Source organism: Nelumbo nucifera, chromosome 3, assembly GCF_055504915.1.
Source record: "Nelumbo nucifera cultivar China Antique chromosome 3, China Antique-T2T, whole genome shotgun sequence".
In the NCBI taxonomy this organism is placed as follows: Eukaryota; Viridiplantae; Streptophyta; class Magnoliopsida; order Proteales; family Nelumbonaceae; genus Nelumbo; species Nelumbo nucifera.
Genome location: NC_142651.1, coordinates 55,119,860 through 55,134,623, shown reverse-complemented (window position 1 = coordinate 55,134,623; position 14,764 = coordinate 55,119,860). Strand labels below are relative to the sequence as shown.

Below are 14,764 nucleotides of genomic sequence, written 5' to 3'. Positions count from 1 at the left end.
AGAAGCAATTTTTAGCTTGTGCATGTTCATTCTCCAACCTCTTCCTATCATTAGGGAACACTGGCCCCCTATCCCTTATCAACTTCTCTTGTCTTATTTGAATCAACTTCATCATCTACCTCTAGATAGTATCAACCAGTATGATTATTGGCTTGTCTCTACAATCCAAAATCCACTTGTTAAATGACTCGGAGAACTTGTTGCATATCTAATCACTTCTAGCTATAAGTCCAAAAGCAACTCTAGACCATAGATTAGTAGGCACAACACTTAACCACTGGTAAGCATCATTATTCAGGCCCTACAACTTATCCATATACCAATTAAACTCTGACATAGTGTAGGACATTGCAGCCTTCCATAGGCAATCCCTTAGATCCTTCCCCTTGAACCTATCCTTGAAGTGGGCATACATGTGTCTGACACAAAACCTATGGCCAGCCCTTGGCATTAAACTTTGAAAACATTACACCAACCCTTGAAAGAAATTGTGCATTATATTGTTAGCATGAGAACTGATTAATAAATATAAGAAAATTTAAATTTACATGTGTAAATCATTATACCTTCTACCTGTCAGAGATGTAGGTCCAACCACATTCCTCTGGAAGTCCAATGCAGTCATTCAACAATGTCAAAAGCCAAGCCCAAGAATCCTTCACCTCAACCTCAACATTTGCAAAAGCTATTGGGAAAATTCCACTATTCCCATCCAACCCAACAACGTGTAAAAGCAGCCTCGAATGAGTTTCCTTTAGATGACTCCCATCAAGCCCAATGATGGGGCGACAACCATCTCTAAACCCATCATTCATTGTTATCAAACAAACAAACAATCTTTGAAGTTTCCCCTATACATATTTGGCCTGTACAATCCTCACAGAACCTAATCTTGATTACACTTCTAGGATTTGTCTTCAGAATTGCTTCATAATAATCTCGAAGCTTGCTATACTATTCAACATGTACACCCTCAATATCGACAAGTGCCCGTCTCTTTGCACGAAACCCTCTGGATCTAGAAACTTCAACCCTAAACTGCCGTAGTGTCTCATTTTGTAGTGCACTACTTTTCCAATTAGGATCATCCCTGAATTTGTCTTTGTACTTCTCTGCCAATCATGTAAATGTAACTTCTATTTTTGAATACACACGTCCACAGGTGTATATACTCCTGAATGACTTGATTTAGAAGGTCTCCTTACTCTTCAACCAAGATGCATGCACACGCCACTCACAGTTTACTATTTTGCAAATGGTTGTCACTCTGGAACCTTCATTCTTCACATATTTGAAATCAAACCCACCCATGATTGCATAGTTGACTAAAGCCTTCCGGAAGGTTGCAGAACTAGATAATATCATACCCACAACCAACTGTGGATTCTCCATCCGCCTCTCAGGAAAAGCATCAAATCGAGGTCCTTCCTCGTCACCAGAACCATATAAACTCTCCAACACCTCTAGTTGTTCATAATCAGACAATATGTCTCACCCAACAACTGCTTCAACATTGTCATCAAGAACCTTGGTGACATCACCATCCTCAACTTTGTCCTCAAAATAATCATCAATATCATACTCAACTTCCAATTCTTTTTCCACCTCACATTCCAAATGAAAATCAGGATACCCTCTCTATCAGACTCATATTCAAACCAAAAGGCAACATCAACACCAAGATCAACTTAATTCACACGGTTAGCTAAACCTGATGGTGGTGGTGGCTCAGCACTAGATGAACCAACCTGTAAAAGACATATCTGTGACATTGGTGCATGTGACAACCCTACATCAACCCTCTTACACCTTGTCACATATATATGAATGTGTCTACAAGCCTCATGGACCCTGTACATCTCTAGTATATCTCGGTCATATATTCATCCTTACCAATCCATCATACAGATCTACATTCGACCTCCTATAATATTGACAACCCTACATTTTGATGCCTTATGGGCATCAATTCAAAGGTATTTTCAGCCTTAGAGTAGTCAAAGTGTACCATTTTCCCAATTAAAATCAATTATGTGACCTTTTAGGGTTTCTGTGCAAATTATGTAGAAAACTGGGAAGTTTTCATGGTATAAATGCACTTTTTGGGAAGCTGGTGTGAAGTCCAATTGAGAGAGGGGGTGTTTTTGTAAAGAACTGAGAACAGGAGGGCGCCTCCTATCTGCTAAACCCAGTTGGCGCCCATCCTACTGTATTAACATGCTCCCCTGTCATTAGCAAACCCTAGGGAGCCTTTTTAACTTAATCTTTTCCTCCTTAGCTAACCCTAGCCACTCCAGTTGTGAAATCTCCATCATCCACTCCTTCTAATCTTCACCATCCATTTTAGGGCTCTCCTTTATAGCTTCTAAACACTAGGGTGCTACCTATTCTGCTAATCCTCATCATTCAGCTCCTCACCATTAAATCTTAGTCACTCCTTCCATCCTATATCCCAACCATTCAATCTATGGCACCACATATTCTTTTAATCTTAACCCTTCAACCCTAGATGTTCTAATCTACACCCTCCATTTCTAGGCGCCCGAATCTTAGCCCTACATAATATTGGGTGCCCTCTCCTTCCATTTTTAGCCATAGGATCACTCTAAAACCATCTTAGCCATCCATGAAATACCATAGGGCATCCCTAACTTTGCTAAATCCCACTTGCCGCCCCCATCTTTCTCCCTATTTCCAGTTGTGTCCACCCTTCTCTATAAAAAGGGTCCTAGGGGCCCTGTAGAAGGGGTTGGTCAATTCACCCAAGTAAGAAGGAAAGCTGATCTTGAGAAGTTCAAGGGTAGAGGAAGAGGAGGATGCCCAAGCAAGAGGAGGGGTTCCTACTTGCAGTTTGCCTACACCACTACTGCCACCTCTGGATTTGAATCCCAACCATTTTTTCTTTAGTTTTTGAATTAATTTATGTTCTTTAAATTCCAATTCATTTTTCCTTCTTGTAAATTTTACTTTTATTAGATTTAATTTGTACTTTATTTCTTTTCTACAGATTTGAAATTCGGCCAGGTAAGACGGAAGGCCTAGCTCGAGAAGTTTGAGGGTGGAAGGAGTGATCCTAAAACTGCTACCTCTGATCAGATTTTCACACATTTTTATTTTGTTTCTTTTATTTACTTGTTTATGTTATTTATTTATTTTTATACACTTGCTATTCTCAGTACTATTCGAATTTGGCTTTAATGAATTCCATTTTTTTTAATTAATTAATTTTTTATTTCTGCAACTCCCACTTGCGTTCCCTTCTCCTGAATCTAAGAAAATATTAATTTTTCCCTCGCTTCCCTATGGAGATGACCCATTCTCACCCATTTACTACATTAGTAGTTGTTTGAGAATCGATAAAATTCTATAAATGTTTAAACTGGTGTTTCAGAGTGTTTAACGACGTGCTTCCGGACACACCAAATATACCTTACTAATTGAATAGTAACCAAGATCTTTCACCAATAACTGTCTCGATAAATGATAAAAGGTCTGTTAGTGTAGGGGTATTTCTGTCTTTATACTTATGTTGAGGTTGCTAATCTGTAATATTATATTAGAACTAGTTTCCCTCACTTAAATAAGGGCATATGTTTCTTTTCCATTATATTAATAATATAAAACATGTATGGCCGAATGGGAAAAGGACCTTTTTTCCCTAATTCGAACCGGACTTTTCTTCTCTCCTCCTTTCTCTCTCTTTCTTTCTTCCTTCTTTCTTCTTCTTTCTTCTTGGCTGTTATCAGACTAATAAAACTCAAAGGCAGGCCAAATTATAATATGGTATTAGAGCTCAACTAAGCAACTCGGATCTGCCCAGATTTATGTTTCTCTGCGCACTCAATCTAGGGTTTTCTCTGCCATCGATTGGAGATAAGGGAAAGGGCTGAAAAGGAGTGGTCGCCCTCTTTCCTTGGAGGTTTCTATGCCTCCAGTTGTGTTGTTCATGGTCGGTTGCTGTGGTTTCTAAGAAGCCCTCCCCTAATCGATGAAGAGAAGAGGGCTGATTCGTGTGGTGCAGTGGGTGTCTTGTGTGGACTGATTTTCTTCTTGTGTGGTTGTTTTTCGGGTGATGAGGTAAGAGACCTCTGGTTTCTCATTGGGATGCGGTTATAAGAATTGTGAGGTATTTAAAAGGGGCCCTTGGTTGTGGTTTGATATACAAAAGTGGTGGAAGACTTGAAATAGAAGGGTATACTGATGCTGACTGGGCCGGTTCTATGTCTGATATGCGGTCTACCACAGGTTACTGCACTTTTCTTGGGGGTAATATGGTGATATGGAAAAATAAGAAGCAAACAATCGTGGCGAGAAACAGTGCAAAGACAGAATATAGAGCTATGGCACATACTGCTTGTGAATTAGTGTGGCTAAGGAACTTTCTACAGGAGATAGGATACAACATTAACACTCCAATGAAGCTCTATTGTGACAATCAGGCTACAGTTCATATTTCGTCTAATCCTGTGTTTCATGAAAGAACCAAGCACATAGAGGTTGACTGTCACTTTGTGAGAGAGAAGGTGCTGAATGGAGTGATAGACACTGCATATGTTAACAAAGGAAACCAGTGGACAGACTTATTTACAAAAGGGTTGAATCGGGGAAGAGTGGACTACATATGTAACAAGCTGGGATTATATGATATATATACTCACCAGCTTGAGGGGGAGTGTTAGTGTAGGGGTATTTCTGTCTTTATACTTATGTTGAGGTTGTTGATCTGTAATATTATATTAGAACTAGTATCCCTCAATTAAATAAGGGCACATGTGTCTTTTGCATTATATGAATAATATAAAATATGTCTGGTCGAATGGGAGAAGGAATTTTTTTGACTAATTCGAAACATTTTCTTCTCTCCTTTTCTCCTCATTTTCTCTCTTTCTTTCTTCCTTTTTTCTTCTTATTTCTTCTTGCCTGTTATCAGACTAACAGAATTCAAAGGCAGGCTGAATTATAATAAGGTCAACATCAACATTATGGCTAACAAATACATCACCACAAGTGTATACAATTGGTGATAGGTTCAAAAAGTAACCACCATGATGTATGTTGATACTGTATAAATTACTTGACATTTGGGCGAAAAACCTTCACACAAGCATTAGTGCTAAAATTCATAAACAACTTCATGTTTATTTACACTTCAATAAGCTAAGAAATAATTTATCATATATAAGCAACTTAGGGGGGTTGAAACACTCCCCCCCTCCCCTCTATTTTTTGTTTCCCCCTTTGCCAGTTAGCCCATTAGGAGTTGAAACAACACTATCTTTTCTATTGTTATTCTTTGGCACACTTATTTGTAAACACTTTAGTTTTTGCCCCTCTAGCTCTCATGTTGACATGGATGAGGAGACAAAGTTGGTAATAAAGTGGAGATATAAAGACCTCTGACCCACCATTGACTCTCAAGCTCCAACAACAAAGAACTATTAAATACCCAAAGATAACAATAAACAAATGGTATACCCAAGGCCATGTATCCCTATCTTGTAGTGGTTTTACTAATATCAAACATATACCCAAAGTTAACAAACATATACCAAAAGCTACCATTAAAAAAATGTGAACCTAAACATTATTTTATTGAGATCAAACACAGTAATACAAGGTCAAACACATAACTGGTCATTATTATACTCACATAAAACAATGTTAATGGCAATCAAATACAGACACATTAATTGTTAAAACACATTAAACACATTAAATCAAAGATAATAAACAGCTGTTACAGACAAACTTAAACACAGACCTTAAGAAGATTATTCCAAGATGAAACACCACTTCAGACAATATAGTAGTACTAAAAGAGAATATTCACCGATACAAAAAGACCCAAAAGACAATGTTCCATGTATGCATCTAGGTAAATAATAAACACAAACAACTTTAGCAAAGGAAAATCGAAGAATCCTATGATTGGTTAAAAAAAAAACCTATATTCAAACAAAACAATTTTCTTTCTCTCTTTTTTGTACTATTATGCAATATATTAACTTCACTTTACCAGAGATGGCGAAAAAATAAGCTTTATTCACATGCAACAACAAAAAGAGGACTTCTTCTCCAGCGACGACGAAAAGAGATCTTCTTCTTCATTGACGGTGACACAGTACGTTTTTCTTCCCCAACAACAACAATGAGATATTTCACTTCCTTCTTCTACATCTGATATGATATTTGTGCGAACTCCGACAAAGATTGAACTCGGAGGAACTGGGATGGATTACATGAGGGTTTTCAGTTGGTTTCAGGCAGTGTTTAAGTCAAAACTCAAAAGTGAAATCTATTCAGAAATAGTGAATTAGTTTGTCATTTTGAAAATTTTAAACAATTGTACGGAGGGTATTTTTGTCAAATGACCACTTTCATTAGTCGAGTTAACGGGGAAGGAAGTCTTTGTCTCATGACCATAGTACAAGGGGGTCCTTATAGTTTACCCTTTATTTTTAGCCTACCTATATGGTTTAGTAAATAGAAAAGAATTTACCCTAACATTTGCATAATCACTTAAGCTATCCCTGTAGGAAAAAACCACTAAATATTGATGGAAAAGGTTAAATAACCACATTACCTTTCCGTTAAGTAAAGAGGTATGGAACTGATGAGGGCAAATAGATTTAGGCTATGTTTGATGATTAAGTGGTTTGAGAAATAAGTATTTATCACACAAATACTTATTATTTGAATAAGTACTTAATGTTGTTTGGCAACCCCTTTTTTAAACCACTTATACTTATTTTAAATAGTTATTGGAGTGAGAAAGTTTGGCAAGCCACTTCCTCGATAAGTATTTATTTTAGCAAAAATGACATTTTTAGTCCCTATTTAAAATACTCATATAAGTATTGGTTTTTGCATATTATATTTTATATTTCAAAGGAATTTGTCACACCACTACTTCAAAACACATAAGGATTCACATGTAATGCATGTGGAGTGCCATGTGAACCCATATGTATAATGATAATGTGTAATGATAATAATAATAATAATAATAATAATAAGTTAAAAAATTATCATAATATACTAAAATATAATGAAAAATAACATGAGCAAATAATAAATACTGTTACAAAAATGAAACATAATGCATCAAAGCACTTTTAAAAGGCACTTATTGAAGAGTACTTTTGAAATGTATTTTCTACGACCAAAATATTGGGTGTAAGAGGCCTTACCTCTGGTTGCCTATGAGACTTCGGTGAATATTTCATCTAATATTTCAAATCTGAAAAATAAAAAAAAACGCAAAGCATAGTCCATGCATTAAAAAACCACAAAAAAAAAACAATTAAACATTGGGTTTTATTGCAATAGGAACGTTAGAAAATGAAAAATGACCCACCTACTAGTCAGTTTCTATGAGTTAAAGTCATCGTTGCCCTATTCAATGTACGTGAATGGAGAAGATAAGGATTTTCTCCATTCATGGGGGTAGTTTGGGGATTAAAATATTTTAGTAGGGGCTGGGTCATCCCAAAAATTTTGACCAAGCACTTATTTAATAAGTACGTAAAAAAGCATTCAAAACTTGCTTAGTTTTTAAGTGCTAATTTTTTAAATTAGCACTAATTCCTAACTTATTGGCTAAACAGGAATAAGTGCTTATTTTCCACTTATTGTGTGGTTCCACCACTTATTTTAAGTACTTATTTCAATAAGTAATTATTATGAGTGAAATCAAACAGAGCTTTAAGTGAATAAAGAATCACTACTAGCACATTTTCCTCCATATTTACTTTCACCTTTGAGAGTAAAACACACCAGAGAAGGTGACCACTACAAATCCTAGTGACCACATGTAAAGGAAGAATGCAATTACTTTTTCCTCCAAGTAAGGTTTATAAACCCTAACCCCAACCATAGTTAGGATTATAGCTACTACTATAATAACATGTTTTTTTTGTGATTTATGCAGTGAGTTTGGAGGGGTTTTAGAGTGAGATTCATGGCAAATATTTATTGTTCATTATTGACTCTACATGTACTTGACCATCGAGGTATGCTTAGAAGTTGCCATATCTAATGTCTTTTTTTGTTTGTTCTTGCTTCTTGTTCTAAGTCCCTTACAAATTGCTATATCTAATTATGTAATTCTACTCTCTTTCTAGCCTATAGTGAAGTCATTCTTTTCGTTCAACACCAGCTCCTTTATTATTAATCAATCTCATCCGAACATCAAAAAAGAATTGAAAACAACAATTGGAGCATGTGAAGATAGGACAAATTTTGGCTCTTCCTCTTCTTATATTTCTATTACTTTTCACTTCTTAGTATAGGTGTAAATTCGGTTGCGGGCTGCCCATGTTTAACAGGTCATGTCGTGCCAGTCCATGGGCCTATTGGGCAATGCCTGCCTTCTCTAGGATCCTTAATAGGTCAAGCCTTGTAGGGCCCATGGCATGAGCCCAGGCAGGCCTGAGCTGGGCTGTGCTGTGCTACGGGCTAGGCTAGGCCTTGAGCCAAACCTTGGGCCAAGCCATAAGAGGCGTATTTAAAAAAAAATAATGAAAAATTTTAAATAAATTAATAAAATAGACAAAAAATTGAAACATATCTTAAAATTTTATTTTATATGAATTTTGATATATACAATTGTTTATATGTGAAATAATAAAATGAAATTAAGAAATTACAATACAATTGGAACAAAATAGTAAAATGAAATTGAAAATAAAAATTTATATAAATTAATATATTATATACTATATGTTATTATATAATTATTACATATACATATATACTTATATAATTATTATATATAATAATACAAAATAAGTATATATATGGGTTGTGCCGGGCCGCGGGCTCGTGATAGCATGGCTCACTTTGTCATGATGTTTCGTGCTAGCACATAGGCGTGAAAATCCAAGCCCGACACAACCAAGAGGTATGGGTTGAGCCACAACATGGTTCACATGCTATAGGACAAAGGTGGGCCTAGCATGACCCGATTTGCACCTCTATGCAAGAGTTTTCATCAATCAGTGTCAAATAGACCCGGTCATGAGTTGTGTGTCGTCGGGTTTGGGTCGAGCTTTGCCTCTTTATTAACTAGGCCCTAGTTCAAGCCCACCATTATATAAAGCCCAAAGCTTAGTTTGAACATAAAAACTCTTACCTATGGTGTAATTTTTGTTATTTTTATTTTCTATGTTTGTTTATAATATTTATTATATTTTCTTATAATATTTGTTATTTTTTCATTTTCTATGTTTATTTATAATTTTGTTATATTTTATTATAATTTTTCTTTTATGTTTTTATAGTTTTGTTATATTTTTTCTGTAATTTATGTTATATTTTTTGTATAATGTATGTGTATAGGATTAACGGGTTGGGCAGGTTAGATTAGGTTAAGGTGGTTTTGGGTTAAACCTAACCCATTTAATTTTTCCTAACTGGGTCATTTACGGGTTAGTGGGTTAGATGGGTTTGGGTTAAAGCTTAACCGGAACCAAACCCAACCTAACCCGCCCAATTGCCACTCCTAGCAGGGCTTATAATCCTGTAAGGAGAGGTGCAGGTAGGGTAAAAGCTCATTATCTTGCAAGAGCTGGTACAATGTTTCATCCTCCTAGACAAATTCAATCCCCAACAACACCTATAGTGGGCACATCTAGGCAAACAAGTGTGAGTCACATGGACCACTATGCACATTATAACATATATCTTAAGCAACAATATAATTGAATCATGTCTAACAATGTGTAGGTTTAGGAACCTGGTAGTAAGAAGATTAGATACTCCCATCCTTGAAGGCTCATATATTCCTAATTGTCTATTATGAATTGAACTTCACGTTTTTTTCTTTGTTTTTGGTCTGAACTTTATTTCTTTTTATACATACATACTTGATATCTCATGTCCACATCACCATCACTAATTTTTTTTGTTGTACATATGACATCAATTCAACATTGATGACTGACTGATATGTTGTTAGCATAGATGACAGATATACATAAGACTCCATATTTTTTGGTTAATGATTTCAGCATAGCTACATGTATGTATATATATATATATATGTGTGTGTGTGTGTGTGTGTGTGTGTGAGTGTGTGTGTAGTGTGAAATTTTTTTGGACTAAAATTACCCTCTATTAATTTGTTTGGGAAAAGGGTATAAAAGTCAATTTATTAACTTTAATGTCAGCTTTAATAGCTATTATAATGGCCATATTTATATATTTAATCTATTTCTGATTGTAAGGGTTGAAAATGTAATTCCAATTATTACTTTCCACCCTATTTAATCTCCTCTCATTAACTCTTATACTTAAAGGTATTTGTTGAGGTTTTAGACAAATCGTGTGGTCTATAGTGGTAGTTTTTGATTATTTATTGTTTAGAAAGGAAGTGGGGACCATAGCACTCTTGTTGGGTCCTTTTTGAGTAGTTATTTTAATTGTTTTATGTGTTAGCCGCCTTATAAGGGCATATTGGTCTTTGTACTCTTTATTATTTTAGACTATAAGTAATAGATGAGAAGGCAACCACATCATTGCTCTATTTTCTCTCTCAAATCTCTTTTCATCATTTTCTCCTTTCTTCTCTTCTTCTTCAAGAAATATTCTTTTCTTTTACAGATTTTTTTTTTAATTTCAGTACCTTTTTACTTTGTATCAGAGCTCGACTAGGGTTTCTTTAAGTTTTTTTTTCCATGCAATCCTAGATCGACCGATTGCGTGACGAGATAAAGGGCTGATTGATCTACTTCAGATTGCCTAGTTCTTGGATTTTTTGGTGTGATTTAGTCATCAAGAGGGTGATCTATGTTTTGGCATGAAAATCAGGAAGAACTGGAGTGCGGGAAAGAGTCCTAGTCAAGTTGAACTCTTCAATTTTGATCTGATCTTGGGTGCTTAGGTATTGTTGGACTTCTCTAGGTATTCTATAGAAGGCGGTTAGGTTTCTATGATTTTTTGGGCCTTCTGGAGTGGCCAATTCACTTTTCTCTCTAGTGGGAGATAGTGGAAGGAGAGAGATTTATCTCCGGATAGGGTTTTCTTCTTCCAAAAAGGTCAGTTACCTTTGTGTTTGTGATCGATTTGATCTTGGAAGCTCTCTACCTAATTATTTTCTACTTTTGAACTGTTTGAAGTAAAATGGAGAGTTGGAGTTCCAAGCAGAAGTCCACCGATAACATGGGTCTAGATGTTGAAGGTAGTAGTGATATTTTTGGGTATGGAATTACTACTATAATGAAGTTTAATATTACAGATTATCTAGAATGGGTACAATCAGCCAAGGTGGCCATTGGTGCTCATGGGAAACTGGGATACATCATTGAGGAGGAGAAGAAACCTAATACAGATCCCTTCTATTGGGTACAGGAGAATTACATGGTGGTGACCTAGTTTTGTAACTTTATGTTGCTTCGCATTGGTAAACATTTTTTGTGGGCTAATACTACAAAGGAGATTTAGGATGGAGTGACTGAAACCTATTCCTAGAAACAAAATGTAGGTAGAACCTATCAGTTAAGGAATAACGTAATTAGTGCAAAACATGGAGATAGACCTCTTGCCACCTGTTTCTCCCTGCTGAAAACTCTTTAGCAATAGATCAACCACTTGAAAACTTTAGGAGAGTATGAAGGACGCAACAACCTATTAGGGGTTGGTAGAAAAGAATAGGGTTTTTGAGTTCTTGGCTGAACCCTGAATTTGACATTGCCAAGCGTAGGCGTGTCAATTGAACTAGATTTGATCCAATCCGATCTAGTCTAATGTGAATCCATTACAAATGGACCAGGTCCAATCCAATCCAATGAATAATTTGGACCATTTTGGACCAGTCCAATTCAATGTTTGGACCGCCCAATTTGTTCAAATTCATTTTAATTTAGATTGGTTTCAACCCAAACCCGGTCCATTGACACCTATATTCTTATCTTATATCAATGGACTGAATATTGGCTTAATCCAACCAAATCCAATATAAATTTATTATGGATGGACCAGGTCCAGTCCAATCTAATAAATATTTTGGAATGGATTGGTCCAATCCGCTATGTCTTTTTGGTCCGTCCAAATTGATTTTGGACTGGACCGTCCAAAACCAGTTCATTGGCACCCTTAGCCAGGCAACATCTCCTTTCTAGAGAAAGTGTGACTATTTCTCAAGCTTATGCCTTTGTCTCTAGGGAGGAGAGCAAGAGGAATATCATATTGAGACAGCCTGTGATTGATCAGTCGCAATGGTTGATACAATTAAATCTAAGGCAAATGGAGACATAAGGAGTAGTGAGGCTAGGAAGGAGGACAATAAGGACTTGGTGTGCGACTATTGCAAGAAGACCAAGCATACTAGAGACACTTGTTGGAAGCTTTATCCTCATCTCATACCAGCTCGGATCAAGAACATGAAGGGAAATGCATATGTGGCAATTATAGGAGACCCTTCAAGGCCCCTCTCCCAGGCTAATCTGGAGTCCATTGCAACAACAATAGTGAGGATTGAATTAGAAAAGTATGGATAGCTTATGAGTAAGAAGGATTCAACTAGTTCTAGTTCTTCAGGTGGATAGAATAGTGCATGAGCCAACCATACTACTTCTTTTGCTCATATAGGTAGTTCATATTATAGTTGCAAATCATGTATCCGCCTCAAGTAAGGAGGGACCTCCCTAGGTTATAGACTTAGGAGCATCTGAGCACATGACCAATATATCCACCCTCTTTTAGTAATCTCTTTGATAACACATTTGAATTGCTTAGTGATCTTTTTTCATGGTAATTGTGTTTTGTAGGATTTGGAATCAAAGAGGTCAATTGGGAGTGGTCGTGAGGTGAATGGAGTCTACCTTCTGAATGAGATTCTGAGACATTAGAGCCATAATGTTAGTAGCAACATTAGTAGTGGATCAGAGTCTATGAGTTAGGTTATGCTCTAAACATAATCATTTGGGTCATCCTTCTTTCATTTCATTGAGGTTTTTATTTCTAAAGTTGTTTGAGTTTGTTTAGTTGTCTAGTTTGGAATGTGAAAGATGTCAGTTAGGAAAACATTGTAGACATTCTTTTAAACCAAGTAATAAAAATGTTCCCTTACTTTTGATATTGTTCATACTGATGTATGGAGTCCTTACCACATTTCTTCCATGGGTGGTTATCGTTAATTTCTCTTGTTTGTGGATAATCGTATGCGGTATTCTTGGATATATCTGATGAGATCACGTGAGGAAGTACTCATTTTGGTGTGACAGTTCTAACAGATGGTTCTCACACAATTTGGAGTGAGGACTAAAGTCTTTAGATCATATAATGTTAGAGAATACTTTGAGAAGGACTTGTCCTCATAATTTTTGGAGCATGGTGTGATTCATTAAAGTAGTTGTGCATATAGCAGAATGGGGTAGTAGAGAGGAAGAATAAACATATTATCGAGGTGGCAAAGAACCTTATTGTGTGTGCCTCAGCTCCTATTTGTTTTTAAGGGGATATAGTTCTCACAGCCATGTATCTATTTAACTATGTTCCTTCACGCACTATGTGGTTTAAGGCACCTTTCATCTTGCTTTTTCTAGATGGGGTTTAAGGCACCTTTGAGAGTTTTTTGGGTGTGTCTCCTTTGTTCACATTGTTGGTCCTCATCACAAGAAATTTGATCGTAAGGCCAAGAAATGTGTTTTCCTTGGGTATGCTCAAACCAAATTGGGTAATGTTGTTATGATCCAATGTTGGGGAGTAGGTTTGTTACTGTCCCTCTTCCGTAGAGGTGTAAAGCGTGTTGTGCTGGGCCACAGGCCGCGCAAAGTGTGGGCCGTCACGGGCTACGTTGCCCTGCCTGGTGAAATTTTGGGAGTCCCTTGGGCCAGGTCGGGTCGTGCATCGGGCCAAAGCTATTTATTTAAAAAAATGATAAAAAACTTAAAATTTTAATTTATATGAATTTTGTGTATAAAATTGCTTATATATGCAATAATTAAATAAATTACTATAATAAAATTAAAAAAATATTTATTTTATTAATATATTATATGCTATATATTATTATATAATTATAATTTATTTTATATTATATATATAATATAATATAAATAATATATATGGGTCGTGTAGGGTCGGGCTGCGGGCTTGGCCGTGCTAGCCCGTGGGCCACGGGTGGTATGGCCCGCTCGGTCGTGCCGTGTTGTGCCGCCTGTGGACCTAAAACCCCAAGCCCACCATAACCCGCATGGTCGTGCCAGCCCTGGCATGTCCTACAGACCGTCGTGCCAGGCTGCGGGTGGCACGACCCAGTTTACACCTTTACTCTTCCAGTGTCATTTGTTCCATAATTTGATCCACCTATTTCACCATCAGCAACTACAGTCCCACTACTTGATCCATTATGACCAGCCTCATCGGTCTATTAGCACCACCAGAGGAGGGTTGATTGCACACATGCTCAGATAGAAGAACCTGCACCACTCTCCATCAATCCATCTGAGATCCCAGGTTCGATTGATATAGTTCTAGGTATTTCTCTTGAGCCCGAACCTGTTATTTCCCCTCATAATGATGCTTTTGTACCTAACACTGTTTTGGCAACTGATCCCTCTGATCTTGATCTTCCCATTGCACTCTGCAAAGGGAAGAGAAAGTTACAATCCATTGCATTTCACACCATCTCTCCTACAGTGCCTTATCACCCTCCTACCGTGCTTTCCTTTCTTCATTGGATTTTGTGTCTATACTCCAGAATGTCAATGAGGCTCTTTCCAAACCTGAGTGAAATAGTTGATCTTCCTACAGACAAAGAGAC

At 36.7% G+C, this 14,764-nt stretch overlaps 1 protein-coding gene across 1 annotated transcript; it reads right to left on the bottom strand.

Annotated features, from left to right (window-relative positions):
• Positions 1–301: 301 nt before the first annotated feature.
• On the bottom strand, positions 302–815 carry LOC148801228 (uncharacterized). The gene is made up of 2 exons (XM_088900359.1): positions 574–815; positions 302–455 (listed from the first exon to the last, which is right to left on the bottom strand). The coding sequence occupies exons 1-2, from the start codon at positions 813–815 to the stop codon at positions 302–304; spliced, it is 396 nt and encodes a 131-aa protein (XP_088756485.1).
• Positions 816–14,764: the final 13,949 nt, after the last annotated feature.

Bases quoted from the DNA above. Each gene is read 5' to 3' on its own strand.
- LOC148801228 (XM_088900359.1), bottom strand. From the start codon at position 815: ATGAATGATGGGTTTAGAGATGGTTGTCGCCCCATCATTGGGCTTGAT. The intron at 456-573 runs GTAGAAGGTATA...ATGTTTTCAAAG, and splicing joins TGGACCTACATCTCTGACAG to TTTAATGCCAAGGGCTGGCC.